This window comes from Eptesicus fuscus, chromosome 20, assembly GCF_027574615.1.
Source record: "Eptesicus fuscus isolate TK198812 chromosome 20, DD_ASM_mEF_20220401, whole genome shotgun sequence".
Taxonomy (NCBI): domain Eukaryota; kingdom Metazoa; phylum Chordata; class Mammalia; order Chiroptera; family Vespertilionidae; genus Eptesicus; species Eptesicus fuscus.
This window is the reverse complement of record NC_072492.1, coordinates 32663892-32681675: the sequence shown is the minus strand read 5'-3', so window position 1 is coordinate 32681675 and position 17784 is coordinate 32663892. Positions and strand designations below refer to the sequence as shown.

The 17784-nt window shown below is 54.9% G+C and overlaps 1 protein-coding gene across 1 annotated transcript in view; it reads left to right on the top strand.

The window, feature by feature from the left end:
• The first annotated feature begins 800 nt into the window (after nucleotides 1-800).
• The window catches only part of SCN4A (sodium voltage-gated channel alpha subunit 4), a 28684-nt gene continuing 11700 nt past the window's right edge, over nucleotides 801-17784 (top strand). Inside the window, exons 1-13 of the mRNA XM_008149424.3 lie at nucleotides 801-1073; nucleotides 1164-1282; nucleotides 1431-1520; nucleotides 1822-1950; nucleotides 2441-2532; nucleotides 4571-4903; nucleotides 5687-5750; nucleotides 5970-6111; nucleotides 7184-7393; nucleotides 7952-8105; nucleotides 10008-10246; nucleotides 12009-12182; nucleotides 13127-13483. Coding sequence (XP_008147646.2) covers nucleotides 801-1073; nucleotides 1164-1282; nucleotides 1431-1520; nucleotides 1822-1950; nucleotides 2441-2532; nucleotides 4571-4903; nucleotides 5687-5750; nucleotides 5970-6111; nucleotides 7184-7393; nucleotides 7952-8105; nucleotides 10008-10246; nucleotides 12009-12182; nucleotides 13127-13483 — 2376 coding nt within the window. The remainder of the gene's footprint in view (nucleotides 1074-1163; nucleotides 1283-1430; nucleotides 1521-1821; nucleotides 1951-2440; nucleotides 2533-4570; nucleotides 4904-5686; nucleotides 5751-5969; nucleotides 6112-7183; nucleotides 7394-7951; nucleotides 8106-10007; nucleotides 10247-12008; nucleotides 12183-13126; nucleotides 13484-17784) is intronic.

The following is a 17784-nucleotide window of genomic DNA, read 5'->3' as shown; positions in this document are numbered from 1 at the left end:
GATTCCACAGGTCCTGTGGGAGGGAGCTGGGGGGACCCTCCGCAGGGCTTAGGGCCTTTCCTTCTTTTCCCTTCCAGCCCAATATCACACTTCCCCAAAGCTCAGGACAGGACACTCCACACCCCACACCTTTCCCTTCCCTCCACACAGGCAGATGCACTACATTCTCCTTCCCGTGCCCCTGGCAGACATCACTAATCAATCACAGCAGTCTTTTTGCACTGAGTCTGGCTGCAACCTCAATGGTCTCTGTTCACATCTCCTGGCAGCCAACAGCAGCCAACCCAAGTTGACCCTCAAGGTGAAATCCATCTGCCATTCGTGCTTAAGGCTGATCCCACCAGGCCACCGGCACATTTCACATCTGACTCCTCTTTGCCTCATGTTGGCATGGAGGCCATGTGGTGTAATAACTTGTTGTGATTCTCTCTCTCCTTGTAGGCTGAAGCCACACTGTTCCCGGAGCTCAGGCCCAGGAGGCATTTGAGGGCACTGGGGCATTGACCCCAAGTCCCCAAGGCTGAAGAGGATCTGGTTGGTTTGTCATCAGTCCTGAGGGCAGCCCACCCCTGCTGGGGAGAATGTGGCGTGGGGCTCGGGGGTGATGCTCCTGTGTCCGATACCTGTACAGCAGCAGCGCTCGGACCTTGCAGGCACACCTCGCCATCCCCACCGCACCCGCACACCCACCCCCCCAGCCTGGCCCGTGGGCAGGTGGCCACCCAGCATTTGGGGGCCTGCACGCTACAGCTGCCCCTGTTGCCCACTGCCCTCCTGGCCCCTGAACCCAGGATGCAAGGATGGCCCGCCTGTCTCTGTCCACCGTGGTGCCTGTGGGCCCCCACAGCCTGCGCCCCTTCACCCAGGAGTCCCTGGCGGCCATAGAACAGCGGATAGTGGAGGAGGCGGCCCGGCAGCAGCGGAACAAGGAGCTGGAGATCGAGGAGCCTGAGCGGAAGCCACGAGGCGACCTGGAGGCTGGCAAGAACCTGCCCCTTATCTATGGGGACCCCCCGCCAGAGGTCATCGGCATCCCCTTGGAGGACCTGGACCCTTACTACAGTGACAAGAAGGTGGGGGCCTGGGAGGGTTTGCCTTACCTGTCTGTGCATCGTCCACCTGTCTGCCTGTCCCTAGGCCTCACAGCTCTCTCCCTGCCTCAGACCTTCATCGTGCTCAACAAGGGCAAGTCCATCTTCCGCTTCTCCGCCACACCTGCCCTCTACCTGCTGAGCCCCTTCAACATCATCAGACGCGGCGCCATCAAGGTGCTCATCCACTCATATCCTGCTGAGAGGGGCGAGCGCAGGGGCGGGGAGAGGCAGAGGCGGGGGTAGGGATAAGCAAAATGGGTTGCTCTGGGTGAGGAGACCCTCTGTCCACCTCCCTTCCCCACCTGCTCCCTCACTTTCCTTGACCCTCCCCCCAACGCTGTTCAGCATGTTCATCATGATCACCATCTTGACCAATTGCGTGTTCATGACCATGAGTGATCCGCCTCCCTGGTCCAAGAACGTGGAGTAAGTCTTTCTTCCCCTCCCCCAACCTTCCCCAGCCCCACCCCTCTGGCCCTGGGGTACCGCCCATCCCAGGTGTCCGCACTCTTGAGGATTGTGTTCCAGGGAGACACATACTGTCACTGTCACCCCATCAACACCTTTAGCCTCCAAGTGGCACACCCTGTCATTCTCACCAACGTCCTCAGCCCCGGGGTGACATATTTCATTTCTGTGCCCCTCCATCCTGGGAGGTCCATCATTGCCACCCACACCCCTACCCAGGCATGACACGCCTGGCCCTGGCCGGCCCTCTCCCCGCCAGGTACACCTTCACAGGGATCTACACCTTTGAATCCTTCATCAAGATGCTGTCCCGAGGCTTCTGCATCGACGACTTCACATTCCTCCGGGACCCCTGGAACTGGCTGGACTTCAGCGTCATCATGATGGCGTGAGCAGGGGCCCAGGATGTCCTGAGGCTGTGGCGGGGGGAGCAGAGAGGGCCAGGCCTCAAAGAGAGCAGTTGAGTGGGCTCACCCTCTCAGAGGGTGGACTGCAGGGGCCTTGGGTCAGGGGTGCTGACAGTAAGCTATCTGTACAACTCCAGGAGCCACCATCCCAGGGTCTGGCTTGGAGGCTCTCCTGCTGCCCTCCCCGCTCTCCCCCCACCCCCCCGCCATACACACACCATGTACAACCACACGCAGCAGCCCTGAGCCCACAACAGCCCTAAGCCCAAGGCCTCGCCCACTGGGAGGCCATACCCACTCCCCAGCCAAGCTCCTGCACTCTCTCCCAACTCTCAGGCTCCCATAGGAACCTCGGAGTGACCTGCTCCCCAGCCCCCTGTGGGAACCCCAACTACAAGGATTCCTCATTTCTATCCTCTCACCTACCCCCGGCTCTGACACAGCCTTCACCCCACCCCCACCCCCACCCAGGTACGTGACGGAGTTTGTGGACTTGGGCAACATCTCCGCCCTGAGAACCTTCCGGGTGCTGCGGGCCCTGAAAACCATCACCGTCATCCCAGGTACTGGGGAGGTGCAGGGACCCTCCGCTGGGGTCAACAGCCCCCCACCCTCATGCCCAGGCCTGGACCCTGACACTCAAGTTCCAGGAGCCTGACCCAGGGTCACAAGACTCCCAGGCTGAGTGTGTAAGACACACACCAAAACGTGGACACAGAGGGTGTCCCATGGCCAGAGAGGAGAAAAGGCCCCAGGCTGGAGGGTGTGCATTTGAGCGGCTACATAGCAAGGGGGTAAGAGCACAGACTCTGGAGCCAGACTGCCTATGTCCAGTTCTCACTTCGACCATTTCCTCACTTGGACCTTGGGCAAGTGGCTTAACCTGTCTGTGCCTCAGTATCTGTAGAATGTGGATAATAATAGTGCCATGCCTGAGGCCGTTGTGAGGATTAAATGCTTTAATATCCATTAGGTACTTAGAACACTAGTGCCCGGTCTGTGTGCAGAGCAGCGACCTCCAGCTGAGACACCCAGGGATCCGTGTGGAAAGTCCCGGCCCTGAGGCTCCGTAGGGAGCACACTGCTTGCCCACTGAGCCATGGGGCCGGGCAATTCCAAAGCAGTGCATCAAGAAGCAGGAAATAAATAGAATCCAGATCATCCGGACCCTCAAAAAAGCATGCGTAGAAACTGGAGGAAGGTTCATTAAAGGAGAGAAAGGGGATAAGGGGTGGCAAGCAGGCTCTGGGAGGAGGGGAATGACTCAGTCCTAATGCTAGAAAGCACCTTCGTTCTCCTCTAGACCAAAGGCCTCACACTGCAGTGTAGGAAGGAGACCCCAAGACACCCCAATAGGGGCAAGTGCTGACTGAAGGCGAACGTCGGCCACGGAGCCAAGGCCACACCTTTCCTCGAGGCCACACTCCCAGCATCCTTGGAGCTCTGGAGGGTTTTTATAAGGAGGCTGCTGAGCATCTCTTGTCTATGCCAGGAGAAGAAAAGGAAATAAACTAATATTGAAGCGAGAGACACTATGATTAGGCCCAAGGGAAGGGCTCTTCCATAAATGATGGGAATCGGACCCTGGCATTCCACAAGTTTTGTTTATGCCTCTGTCCATCCAAACGGCCGAATGCGATGATCGTACAGAGTCAGTCTAGAGCTTCTCAGTGTGAACCCCGCCATTCCTTGGGGGTTGATCGGCATTATCAGGAAAGGGGTGCTGTGGCCAAGTAAGTTAATAAACATGATATTAAAAGTTTTTGTTTGTTTCTGGAGGACTTGTCAGAGCCTTAGATTAGATGATCTACACAGTGACTCTCCAAGAGAAATATACAGCTCGGCCTTTCCCAAACATTATTGAATACCCGCTCCCCTTTAAGGGCACAGTTTGGGAGATTGGTGTTTTGTGGAACACACTTTGGGAATGCTGACCTAGTGACATTTATTTTTTCATTTTTTTCTATTTATGTTTTTTAAATGTATATTTCTCTTTTAACTTTTTTTTTTTAATCCTCACCTGAGGATATTTTTTACATTGATTTTTTTCGAGTTGAGGGAAGGGAAGAAGGGAGGGGGGAGAGAGAGAGAGAGAGAGAGAGAGAGAGAGAGAGAGAGAGAGAGAGAGATATCGATGTGAGAGAGACACATCATTTGTTACCTCCCGCACGTGCCCCAACCAGGGCCAGGGATCAAGCCTGCAACCAAGGTACATGCCCTTGACCAGGAATCAAACCTGAGACCCTTTGGTCCTCGGGCTGATGCTCTAACCACTGAATGAAAACAGCCAGGGCCCTAGTGATATTTTTAAGCTCCACTGTGTGTCTATGTGTTGCTCTATGAGTCAGGCAGCAGCCCGTGAAGTCTTTATAGCCCAGTCTCCTAGTGGCTGAGAGTCTGTGGCCATTCGAAGGCTCCTGGTTAAGGACGTGGTGATCAGAGAAGAGTGGGGTTAATTTGGGAAGCTTTCCGGGAAGTGGTGCCCCTGGTAAGTCAAGTTTTGAGGAGATGGAGTAGGCAGAGGCTTGGAGGATAAGGGAGTGAGTTACCACCCTGCCCTGCCTGCTCCCCCATCCATACTCTTACCCACCCTATGGTCAGGTCTGAAGACGATTGTGGGGGCCCTGATCCAGTCGGTGAAAAAGCTCTCGGATGTGATGATCCTCACCGTCTTCTGCCTGAGCGTCTTCGCCCTGGTGGGGCTGCAGCTCTTCATGGGAAACCTGCGGCAGAAGTGTGTGCGATGGCCCCCACCCTTCAACGACACCAACAGCACGTGGTACGACAATGAGATGTGGTACGGCAACGACACCTGGGACAGCAACGACACCTGGTACGGCAACGACACCTGGTACGGCAACGACACCTGGCACAGCCCGGAGAGCAGGGCCAGCAACTACACCTTTGACTGGGATGCCTACATCAATGACGAAGGTACGATGGAGGCCGGAAGGCCAGTGGGGCCAGTCCCAGTCCCGAGGGCAGCCCCCTGTGAGGTAAATAGCATGAGAGGACCTGCGCTGAAATCCACCACTTACCACTTGCCTCTGACAAGTCGCTCGGTCTCCCTGATGCTGAGTCCTCACCTGGAAAACTGAGATGACACCACCTTTCTCAAAGGGCTAAAAGGACAACAAGTGCCAAATTGCTTTGAAAATCCTGAAGCTTCCACTATATAAAGCAGCAGTCCTTGTTCCCTCGTCCTTAACCTATGCACTCCCTGGCAGGGCCACCACCAGGCACCCACACACCCACATCCTGTTTACATACTCATACTTCACACACTCGCACACAAGGCACCCATTCTCACACGGCCACCATTAGTCTACACAATGCCTTCTGGCAAATTAGAAACAGGTACCCCTTCTTCAGCCTGGTACCCTGGGGCCTGGCCTCCTCATCCCCCAGCCTCAGCCCTCAGTCAGGGGCCCTGCACAGACACATGGTAGCCCCATGCACGCACATACATGTTCCTCCCGTCTCTCTGTGTCCCTGATTATTCTGACTATGCAACCACACCAGGCACTGAGCTCACACCACTTGGAGCTGAGCTCCCTGCCGTGTATCTACCCAGAGACCTAAAGGAGGGGGAGGGGGACCAGGAAGCAGCTATTTGATGTGGTCCACACAGATGTGTTTCCAGGTGTGCAGTGGGTACATGTGCCCACAGTGTGTCCATGTGGTAACATGTATCCTCTCTGGCCTCTGACTCCCAAGGGAACTTCTATTTCCTGGAGGGTGCCCTCGATGCCCTGCTCTGTGGGAACAGCAGTGACGCTGGGTGAGTGATGCTGGGTGATGGGAAAAGGTGCCCCAGGGGTGTCAGAAAACGGGGGGCTGCTCAGGGCCAAGGACCTGGGGAGGATGGGAATATAAGGCATGGATGGAACATTTTCTGGGACATAGGACTGAAGCATTGCCCCCCCTTAGAGTCCCCCTTTCTTGGCCCCCAGTTGGGGCTCTCCTTCTTCCCTAAAACCAGCCCCCATTCTATCCCCAGGCACTGCCCCGAGGGTTACACGTGCATAAAGGCTGGGCGGAACCCCAACTATGGCTACACCAGCTATGACACCTTCAGCTGGGCCTTCCTGTCTCTCTTCCGCCTCATGACACAGGACTACTGGGAGAACCTCTTCCAGCTGGTACAGCTGCCCCCGCCCTGCTCCTCAGCCCTAGATCCTCCCTCATCCCCACAGCCTCTTTGTCACCTGGCAGGACCCCCAGCAGGGCCGTCTCACCTGTGGGACCCCCTCAGTGCCCCTACATACAGACAGCTTCTTAGAGCCCCCCAACATTGGGTACCTGCCCAGATCTGAGCCACAGCCTCTTCATCCTTCTCCACCTTTGCTGAGATCTAGGCCTGGCATAGATCCCCAGTCCTCGCAGTACCGTAGGGCAGCTTAGAAATTCAACTCTACCCAGATACAATTTATTTTATTTTTTTAACTTGTTGTTGTTAAAAAAAATAAAATCGTCACACGAGGACATTCTTCCATTGATCTTTAGAGAGAGTGGAAGGGAAGGGGAGAGACAGACAGAGAAACATCGATGTGAGAGAGACACATCGATTGGTTGCCTCTTGCATGCACCCTGACTGGGGCCAGGGATCAAACCTGAAACCCAGGTACGTGCCCTTGACCAGAATTGAACCTGCAACCCTTCAGTTCTCCGTCCAACGCTCTATCCACTGAGCCAAACCAGCCAGGGCCCCAGACACAATTATTTAGCTTCTACTGTTTGCAGAACAGGCAGGCTGAGTCTGGAGCGACAATGCCTTCTGGCCCCTGGTGATACTTCTAACACTGATGATATTAATGAAAATAGCAATAATAATAATAATAATAATAATAATAATAATAACTACTATCTGTTGAGCTCTTACTAGACACCAGGCACCATTGCAAAGCTAGGACTCAAGCCCCCATAGCCCATGTTCACCATTTTTTATCCTGGCTCTCTGACCTCACGACGTCTGGCTGGTCCTCAGGGCTCTCTGAGCCAGGAGACCAGGAAAGTCTGGGTCCTGGGTGTACATTTGGAAGTTCCCCAGAGTGTGGTTTAGCCTGTCAAGGATGACCAGACCCTGCCTCAAATCACCAGGCTCTGTGAGGGACCCTCTCTGTTTACCTCTCTGGGCAATGGGTGTGTAGAGAGGGGTGGTGGGCGAAGCAGGCGGGCATCATGTGATACTTCCTGTCCTGCCCCCACCCCCAGACCCTCCGAGCAGCTGGCAAGACCTACATGCTCTTCTTCGTGGTCATCATCTTCCTGGGCTCCTTTTACCTCATCAACCTGATCCTGGCGGTGGTGGCCATGGCCTACGCTGAGCAGAACGAGGCCAATATGGCTGAGGATCTGGAGAGAGAAGAGGAGTTTCAGCAGTTGCTGGAGAAATACAAAAAGCATCAGGAGGAAATGGAGAAGGTCTGGACTCAGAGAGAGGAGGCCGAGGACCCAGGGATCTCCCTGCCCCTCGGCCTGGGTTCTCCTGGGCAGGCTGAGGGTGAGGGAGAGGAAGGGGCAGGGGCTTGGAGGCAGGGGGAGCAGAGGCCCCGGGCTGGGGGCTTTGGTCGGATGGGAGACATCCAGGCAGTAGAAAGAGTATTTTGCAGCTCTGTGCCTCAGTTTCCCCATATGTGACAAGGAATCAGAAGTAGCCTTCCAGCTTAAATATCTATGATTTTGTGATTCTTTCTGGGCAGAATATGGGTCCCTGTCAAGAGAGGGGCGGGTCCTGATGAGGCCCCAGGGAGCAGTGCCCAGTCTTTCATCATCTCACGAAGTGCAGGCTCAGTCACAGTGTCAGAGTGGAGGGTCTTCAAGGATGAGGGTCCTCAGTCACTTTGGACCACCACTAGGCTCAGTGCAGGCCAAGAAGAGGGGCCCCATCCTAAAGGATTCGTGAGGAAGCTCTGAAAGTCAATCAGTCCATCCTCCTGGCTCAGAAATGGACTTCATGCCCATCACCCTGCTGGTCCACAGGCCAAGGCTGCCCAGGCTCTGGAAGATGCGGAGGCAGATGGTGACCCAGCCCACGGCAAAGACTGCAATGGCAGCCTGGACACGTCACCAGGGGAGAAGGGGCCCCCAAGGCCGAGCTGCAGCGCAGACAGCGCCATCTCAGATGCTATGGAAGGTGAGTACCCGGCTCCCCCATACCCATCCTACGCTGCATGTCCTGCCCATCAGGCCACTTGGGCTCCTGGGGAAGTGAGGGTGGGGCTGGCTGGGCCCAGCTTCAGGAGGACAGTAACTTAATATTGGCATCGAAGAAATGGCCATGATAAATATAGTCCTGGCTTGCTCTACCCCAGTTTTGGCTGCGAGGCCAGGCTGCTACGGGAAATGGGGGCTTCCGGGAGGGCCTTGGGGGCTGCCAAGGCAATGGAGGACAGGATAATAATACTAACCAGGAAGGCCCAAAGTTCCGGAAACGGGAGATCCTGCTCCTCAAATGTCTCTGGGTAAAAGTTAAAGGCCAAAGGCCAGACTCTGCCCAGGTAGAGTCACAGACTCCCTCAAATGCCCATGCTGCTCCCCAAGTCTCAGGAGGAGGATAAGGATGAGGTAATAAAGAGAAGGTAGATAGATTTACACAAATAGTTGGATGGATGGATGGATGGATGGATGGATGGATGGATGGATGAATGGATGAATGAATGAATGGATGAATGGATGATGGATAGATGGATGGGCTGAAAGATTAATGAATGGGAAGAAACACATGGGTATATGGATGAATGAGAAGGAGGGAGGGAAGAAAGAGAGAGACGGAGCGAGGGAAGGAAGGAAATCTGTCATAGAAGAGATCTGGTTCCCTTCCCAGGCCACTTGTGTCAGGAAGGACTTGGAGGTCCTAGAGCAGCGATTGCCAACCGGTGGTCCGCGGGCCACTGGTAGTCCGTGGGCCACTGGTGGTCCGTGAGGTCCGAAAGGTTGGCGACCGCTGTCCTAGAGGACTTTGCAAACCTCTAGAGGGCATCATCCCACCTGACCTTGTATGACAGGCATCCAGGTATGTGTGCCCTGCCAGAGAATGCCCCAGGGAATGCTGGGCAGAGCTGGCCTCGGAGATCACTCAACACTGCCCTTGCTGGATGGTTGTGAGAATTTCTGGCAGTAGCACCTGCAGTAGCACCCAGGTTGGGGGTGGGGTGGCGTTGTTAAGGTCAGACTAGAGTGTTCAGCCTATATGAGAGGTCCAGGTTGCTAACTCCTGGGTGGAGGTGAGAGTCAGCCACCACCACCCCTGGGGTGTCCCAATCATGCTTGCAAATCCAAGGGTTCGTGGGACTGCCGCCACTCCAGTCCCCTTTCCTCCTCTATGAGATGGGAGGCACTAATAGCACTTAGGAAGTTCTGGTGGGAATGAAATGAGATCATGCCTGGGCTGAGGATTCCCACAGCAGCACAGGCCTGGAAGTCCAGGTGGAGGAGCAGCTTCAACGTGGGCCTTATGGGCTTTTGAGCTAGGGTGGCAAGAACAGGGGACATTTCCAGAAAGCCATGCTGGTGGGAAGTGACTGATTGGCTGGGAACAATCTGGAGGGGCCAGCATTACTGCCAAAGCAATAAAGAGCCCACAGGGGGATCCCAGTCTGCTCCCCAGTGGCACTGGCCAGCAGCAGGAGGAACTGGAAACCAACCCCCAGCAGTGACCTCCCACCAGGGACCCTCAGGCACTGTGAGAGCTGGGTGCAGGATCATTGTCCTGGGCCACTGGCAGGGGTGAGAGTCACTGAGGGGCAGGGCTTTGTGGGTTGTGTCAAGAAGGCCGAAGCTTGAAATGGCCCATTGAGAGAAGGGGCCTGGGGCAAAGGCCGCTAAGGGGCAGGTCTTTGGGGGACAGGGTCTCAAGGGTTGGGTTTTGAGGGTGATGCACTGAGAGGTGTGGCTTGGAGTAGGGGGCCCTGAAGGGTGGGGTTTGAGATGTGATCTAAGGGGCAGGGCTTGGAAGGGGAGCCCCAAAGACCAAGTGGAGGAAGATAGCCACTGAGAGGGGATCCACATCACGTGTCTGATTCCACCCTACCCCCAGAGCTGGAAGAGGCCCACCAGAAGTGCCCACCGTGGTGGTACAAGTGCGCCCACAAAGTGCTCATATGGAACTGCTGCGCCCCATGGATGAAGTTCAAGAACATCATCCACCTGATCGTCATGGACCCCTTCGTGGACCTGGGCATCACCATCTGCATTGTGCTCAACACCCTCTTCATGGCCATGGAGCATTACCCCATGACAGAGGAATTTGACCACGTGCTCACCGTGGGCAACCTGGTAGGGAGGGGACAAGGGAGAGGTGGTCATTCCAAGCAGGACAGGGGAGAGGACACAGGGCTTGATGGGGCCCTCTCAGCTGTGTGGAAATATGGGGCACTATTGGGGATGTATGTGGACAGGCTGGGGTTATTTTCCCAGCATGTGGGGGACATAAGTTGATGTACAAGGAAGGTATATGGGGTGATCCACGAGATGTATTTGGGTTTCAGGATAGCTGGGAGCAGAGAGAGTGGGGATGAGGTTCTGGAATCCTTAAGATCAGGACTCCAGGGATCTGGAGTCCAGGTCATGACATGGATGCAGATATGGGGGAGTTGAGGGAATAGAGGTGCAGGGACTGAGTGACAAGTCTCTCCACCTTTAGAGGATGTTGTGGGCCTAAGAGGGTCTACAGGACCTGGAAGTAGGGCATATAGCCATGGGCACCCTGGCCCAAGAGGCCCCAGCTCATCCTGGAGGCCCCAGGGCATAGTCCCCCAACCCTCAGCCCCCTGCCCGCTACCCTTTCTCCAGTGTGGCCAGGCTTACTACCCTCTGCAGCCCTGCCTGCTCCACTATTGTTGACACACACTGATCCGCCTGCTTATCCCTACCCATTAGGAGCATTATCACCTCGTTGCCAGCCACGGTGGAGCCTGACAAAGGGAAAAAGCCGCCTCCTCCTCCAGCCCTGCCCCGCCCTTCTCAGTTTCCTTCAAATGTTTTCAGGATGGCAAATGGGCGAGATGCTCCCCCATCCTGAGGGTCAGGGGGGCCTAAGAGATCTGAGGTTTGAGGAAGGACAGGCCTGGGTGGATAGCAGGGGAATCGGACCTTGGAGTCCCCAGCCTGGGAGGCAGGCAAGTCTGCTCCGTGGAGATGCCCGAGCAGCCGTGGCCGGGCTGGGCTGGAGGGGCCAGGGCGTGCTCTGGACTTGGCGCAGCTGCTGGGGTGTACGTGATGGGGCCGGCCCACCGCCTGCTCACCCCCTGCCCACATTCTGCTGCCGACTGGGCACCTGCTATGGCCAGGGACAGCTCCTGGGCGGGGCTCAGCATGTGCCAGGGCGAGCTGTGGACCCAGGGCAGCTGGTGCCTGGCAGGAGGGGGGCCGTGCCCGGGGAGTTTTCAGGGACTCAGGCTCCATATAGAGGGTTGTGTTTGGGGGTGGGGCAGCTCTGGCCTTCTCGTTGTTCCCAACTTTGCCCCCTTTTGGCCCCTGCCCTAGACTTCCAAGTCCACCAAGAGGCTGAGTCCTGAGACCCATGCCAGTGAGGGTAGAGAGGCTGTAGGGTGCAGAAACAGGACACTGAATCAAGCAGGTTTGAGACTTGACTCGTTCCCATGTGGGCAGCATGGCCAAGCACTTCCCGTTAACCTCTCTGAGCCTCAGTTTCCTTTTTCCTGAGACGGGTGTGATAATCCCTTCCGATTACACAGAAACCGGCATACCAATGAGGTTATCATGGCAACCACAAAGCCCTCTGTGAGTGTTAAATATTCTTATGAGTGGCCCGAGAAGTTAAAAGCTGGCCCTCGGTCACATGGCCAAAAACGGAAGGGCCCAGGTCTCTGGGTGGTCCCCATCTCCCCTGTGGAATGGCCATCCCACTCCTCACTCACATACACACTCGGGTGCCTTGGGCACCACTACCCGCCCCTTCAGGGTTCTGGGCCCCACAGGCTCTGCCAGGAGGTGGGAGTCGGGTAGGAGACGCTCAAAGCTTCGTGCTCCCGGAAGCTCTGTGACCTGTGACGGGGACCGCCCCCCCACCCCGCAGGTCTTCACGGGCATCTTCACAGCAGAGATGGTGCTGAAGCTCATCGCCTTGGACCCCTACGAGTACTTCCAGCAGGGCTGGAACGTCTTCGACAGCATCATCGTCACGCTCAGCCTGGTGGAGCTGGGCCTGGCCAACGTGCAGGGGCTGTCGGTGCTCCGCTCCTTCCGGCTGGTGCGTGAGCCCCGGGCCGGCCGGGGTGGAGGAGGGGCAGGGTGGGGATTTTCTTACTGAAAATAGGGAGGGAGGGAGCCCCCTCCCCTATCACACAGGGCTGCTGGGGGCCAAAATGACAGCCCGGGAGCTTGACCCCTGTGACCTTGGGTGGCTGTGGAACGGGGACTTTGGCCCGGACTGTAGACCTGAAAGCTAAGGCTTGGGAGGATCTTTAGTAGTAGAACTGGAGCTCTGAATTAGTGCCCTTTCCACCCCCCGCCCCTGGGAGCACTTTTATTATTTTTTTAAACTTTATTCTGGGACCTTTCATGCAGCCACAAAAGTATAAAGTATGATAAACCTCTGTGTACCTATCCCCCAGCTTCAACAGCCATCAATAGTCTGCTGCTCTTATTCATCTGCCCCCTCTCCCCCACTTTTTGTGGAGGGGAGTATGTTAAACCAAATCCCAACATATAATTTCACTTGTTAACACTCTATCTGTATCTCTAAATATGTGACGTTTTTTAAAATTGATTTCAGAGAAAGGAGGGAGAGGGAGAGAGGGATAGAGACATCAATGATGAGAGAGATCATTGATTGGCTGCCTCCTGCACGCCCCCTACGGGGGCCCACCCAGGCATGTGCACTGACTGGGAAATGAATCGTGACCTCCTGGTTCATAGGTTGACTAGCAACCACTGAGTCACACGGGCTGGAAGCTTTATCTGTATCTTTGACAAGTAAGGACTTTTTTTTTCCCTTTGGAACATAGGAAGATCATGAGGTAGTAGGATATGCATGTTCTCATCTAACAGAGAGGCAAACTGAGGCCTTCCAGTCACTCAGGGGATGGGGAGTCGAGCTGTTCAAGATGATTCTTTTCCCTAAGGATGGGGCTCCCCCGGGTTGGCCAGGGGTCCCTGGGCCTCATTCGCCCCTGCCCTCCTCCCGCCCGGCAGCTGCGGGTCTTCAAGCTGGCCAAGTCGTGGCCCACGCTGAACATGCTCATCAAGATCATCGGCAACTCCGTGGGGGCGCTGGGCAACCTGACGCTGGTGCTGGCCATCATCGTGTTCATCTTCGCCGTGGTGGGCATGCAGCTGTTCGGCAAGAGCTACAAGGAGTGCGTGTGCAAGATCGCCTCGGACTGCAGCCTGCCCCGCTGGCACATGCACGACTTCTTCCACTCCTTCCTCATCATCTTCCGCATCCTGTGCGGCGAGTGGATCGAGACCATGTGGGACTGCATGGAGGTGGCCGGCCAGGCCATGTGCCTCACCGTCTTCCTCATGGTCATGGTCATCGGCAACCTAGTGGTGAGTGAGGCCGGCTGGGTGGCTCCCCCACCCTTACCCAGGAAATCCAAGTGTCCAAGACATGACCCGTTCTTTTATCTCCTTTACTTCCTTTGAAGGGGGCTGTCATGCGAGGGCCCTTTTCCTAGGAGTTGAACTGTATGATACATGGCTCTTCTCTTCCTGCCCCCGCAACCCCCCAAAATGGAAAATTTTTTCTTTAATTGTATTTTTCAATTACAGTTTATATTCAGTATTATTTTGTATTGGTTTCAGGTGTGCAGCATAGTGGTTAGATACTCACATACTTTACAAAGTGTTCCCCCTGGTATTTCCATTCCCCACCTAGTACTATAGCTAGTTATTTCAATAGCATTGACTATATTCCCTATGCTGGACTTTACATCCCCGTGACTATTTTGTAACGACCCATTTGTACTTCTTTTTGTTGTTGTTGTTGTTGTTGTTAATATATTTTTATTGATATTTAGAGACAGAGGAAGGGAGAGGGAGAGAGAGAAACATGGATTGGCTGCCTCCTGCACACCCCCTGCTGGGGATCGAGCCCACAACCCCGGGCATGTGCCCTGACTGGGAATGGAACCAGAAACCTTTTGGTGCATGGGATGATGCCCAACCAACTGAGCCACACCAGCCAGGGCCCAATTTATACTTCTTAATCCCTTTACCTCTTTCATGCAATCACCCCATCCCTCTCCCCTCTAGCAACCATCAGTCTATTCTCTGTGTATCTATGAGTTTGTTTCGATTTTGTTTGTTTATTTTGTTCTTTAGAGTCCACATATAAGTGAAATCATATGGTATTTGTTTTTCTCTGACTGACTTATTTCACTTAGCATAATACCTCTAGGCCCATCCATGCTGTGGCAAATGGTAAGATTTTATTCTTTTTTATGGCCAAGTAATGTTCCATTGTATATAGGCACCACCACTTTTTTATCCGCTCCTCTGGTGATGGGCACTTGGGTTGCTTCCATATCTTGGCTATCCTATCTAATAGAAGAGTAATATGCAAATTGACCGTTACTCCAACACACAAGATGGCTGCCCCATGTGGTCAAAGATGGCTGCCCCCATGTGGACACAAGATGGCCGCCACAAGATGGCCAGCAGGGGAGGGCAGTTGGGGGGGACCAGGCCTGCAGGGGAGGGCAGTTGGGGGGGAGCAGGCCAGCAGGGGAGGGCAGTTAGGGGTGACCAGGCTGGCAGGGGAGGGCAATTAGGGGCAATCGGGCTGGCAGGGGAGCAGTTAGGCATCAATCAGGCTGGCAGGGGAGTGGTTAGGGGGTGATCAGGCTGGCAGGCAGAAGCGGTTAGGGGCAATCAGGAAGGCAGGCAGGTGAGCAGTTGGGAGCCAGCAGTCCTGGATTGTAAGAGGGATGTCTGACTGCCCATTTAGGCCCGATCCAGTAGGGGTCCCAGATTGGAGAGGGTGCAGGCTGGGCTGAGGGACACTCCCCGCCCCCCCCCCCCCCAAACACACACACACACATGAATTTCGTGCACTGAGCCTCTAGTTGTAAATAACAGGGCAGTGAACATAGGAGTGCATATATTCTTTCCCATTAGTGTTTTAGGTTTCTTCAGAAGTGGAATCGCTGGGCCATAATTTTTTTTCGGGTGCTCCTTATTGTTTTCTATAGTGGCTACACCAATCTGCAGTCCCACCACCAGTGCACAAGGGTTCCCCTTTCTCCACATCCTCTCCAACACTTGTTGTTTGTGGATTATTGATGATAGCCATTCTGACAGGTGTGAGGTGATATCTCATTATGGTTGTAACTCTCATTTCTCTGATGATTAGTGATGGTGAGCATCTTTTCATATATCTATTGGCCATTGTCCTCTTTAGAGAAGTGTCTATTTGGGTCCTTTGCCCATTTTTTAAATTGGATTTGTTTGGTGTGTTTTTTTGGTGTTGGGTTGTATGAGTTCTTTATAAATTTTGGATATTAGCCCTTTAGAAGATATATCATTGGCAAATATCTCCTTCCATTCAGTAGGTTGTCTTTTTGTTTTGTTAATGGTTTCCTTTGCTGTGTAAAATCTTTTTAGTTTAATGTAGTCCCATTTGTTTATTTTTTCTTTTGTTTCCCTCAAAATGGCAAAATTTTTTGTGGTTTAATCCAATGATTCTCAAATTTTAACCTGCTTAAGAGTCGCTTGGGAGTGTCTTAGAACCTGCCGCCTCCCCCCACCCACCCCAGTCTGATCTAGCAGCTCTGGGCCAGGGCCTGGGAATCTGTGTTTCTAACGAGCTCTGGCGATGCTCCTGCTGCTGGCCCAGGGCCGGCACTGTGGTTAGTGCTGTTGAAACCTAGTGTTTGGGGTAAAGTAACGTAATAATTGGAATCAGACAGGTCTAAGTGCCAGTCCCAGCTCCTTTTCCATCTGCATGACCTTGAACCAAATACTGCTCTCTGGTTGGCTGGATTCTCTAACTTTACAGGAAAGAAAAGTAGTAGGTACCTTATAGGGTGGCTGGGAGGAGTGACATGACCGTGTGCAAGAAGGCACAGCGTGGAGTTGGCATCCGAGGTTGCTGGGCCTCTTGGCCTTCCCCCACCCTCTCACCCTCTGTTCCTGGGAATCAGGCCCCGGGTGTTAGGAGAACCCAGAGATGGCACAAACAGCACCCATCCTGCCACTTTGGGTTTGGCATGTGGGGGGCTGGTGCAGGGAAGGGGTGCAGGGGCTGATGAGGAACAGGCTGTGGGGCTGTGGTCCAGTTGACCAGCATTTCTGTGGTCGGGCCTGGCAGGCATCTATCCTCACCCTGCCGACCCCGACTCCTCCCCTTCTCTGGGTGGGGTGGGGGTCAGTCCTACCCAGAGTGCTGTACTCAGCTGCCCCCTGCGGTGGCTGGCAGGCACTGCCCTGAGCAACAGGGGCGGGAAGACGCATGTCCCATCCCCCCTGCCCCCACAACATGTTCTGCAAAGGCCTGTGGAATCCTTGGGCTGCTGGGTCAGCGCTTCTCAGATATCGCTGAGCTCTGGCTGGGGGCAGGAGCAGATTGGTGGGGTGGGTTGCCGCCTCAACTGAGGAGGAGACCCTGGGATGAGATCTCGACCCCTCCATCCCCACCCTCACCCCCCCCCCACCCCCCCCCCCCGACAGGGACAGCTAGACCAAAGGCCCCAGGCTGGTTGTCCCTGGGAGGGAGTCTTGGGGAGTGGAGAAAGAGAGAGGGAAGATATCTGGGCAGACCTTGGGGGCAGGATTAGGGTGTGGGTAGCAGTCTGTCATGTAGTTTAAGGACCTGGGGGTGGCAGAAAGGCTCTGCAGGGGGTTCTGACTGTATGTGTGCAAACTCAAAATCATGTCAAGACCCTACTTTGCCACCACTAACTGGGAAACCCTGAGCAAGTTATTAACCTCTCTGGTCTCGGTATGTCTCATCTGGAAAATGGGGATGACGCACTTCACTGGGTGGCCCTGAGGATTACACGACACACATCTAAGTGCTTAGCAAAGCACTTGGCCCTCGAGGCCAGGGGAGTTCAAATGTCACAGGCGCATGTGGTATAGATACCCATCGGGGGCCTCACACTCCTGCCAGGGGCCTCACACTCCTGCGTGAGGGCCTTCATTTGCATCATCCTTGAGGTTCTCCACAACCCTGTGAGGCAGGCCATGTTGGCTCTGTGCTCCAAGGAGGCACTGCCCAGACCACACAGCCAGTGAGAAACTGAGCCTGGACCAGAACCTGTGTCTCTGAACTCCAGTGACAATAGCATCAATAATAACCGCAGTGCTGACAATGATGACATCCACCCCGGCAAGGATGGGGACGGCTGACCGCCGTTTACCTTCATCCAGCACTCGGGGTACGCTCCATGTGCTCAGCTCTGCTTTGTAGATGAGGAAGCAGAGGCCCAGGGAAGTCAGTCAGTCACCTGTGAGCCGAAGCAGTCTGGCTCGAGGCTGGAACCCCTGCACTGAGTCTGTGTGCGTGTCACACACACACCCCACGCACACTCCCTCACCCACCAATGACACCCTTTTCCGGCCCAGCTCTGTGGTTCTCCCATTTTGCTCAGAGGGAGTGGAGCAGCCGAGGGAGGTGGCAATGTCAGCTCCTTGGGCACTGTCCCCGCCCCCCCCCACCCAGGCTCATGGAGGCAGGTGTTACTGCAGAGGGCATGAGGGCACCCTGCCAGGGAGTGTGGGTACCCATGTCCCCTGCGTCCATGGCACTTGGGCACTTCCTTGGGCTCCTGTGAAGGAGGGGAAATGACTAAGTCATAGGGAACCCACCCCTCAGAGCCCCCAGGGGGCACGATGTCCATTCCCCTCCC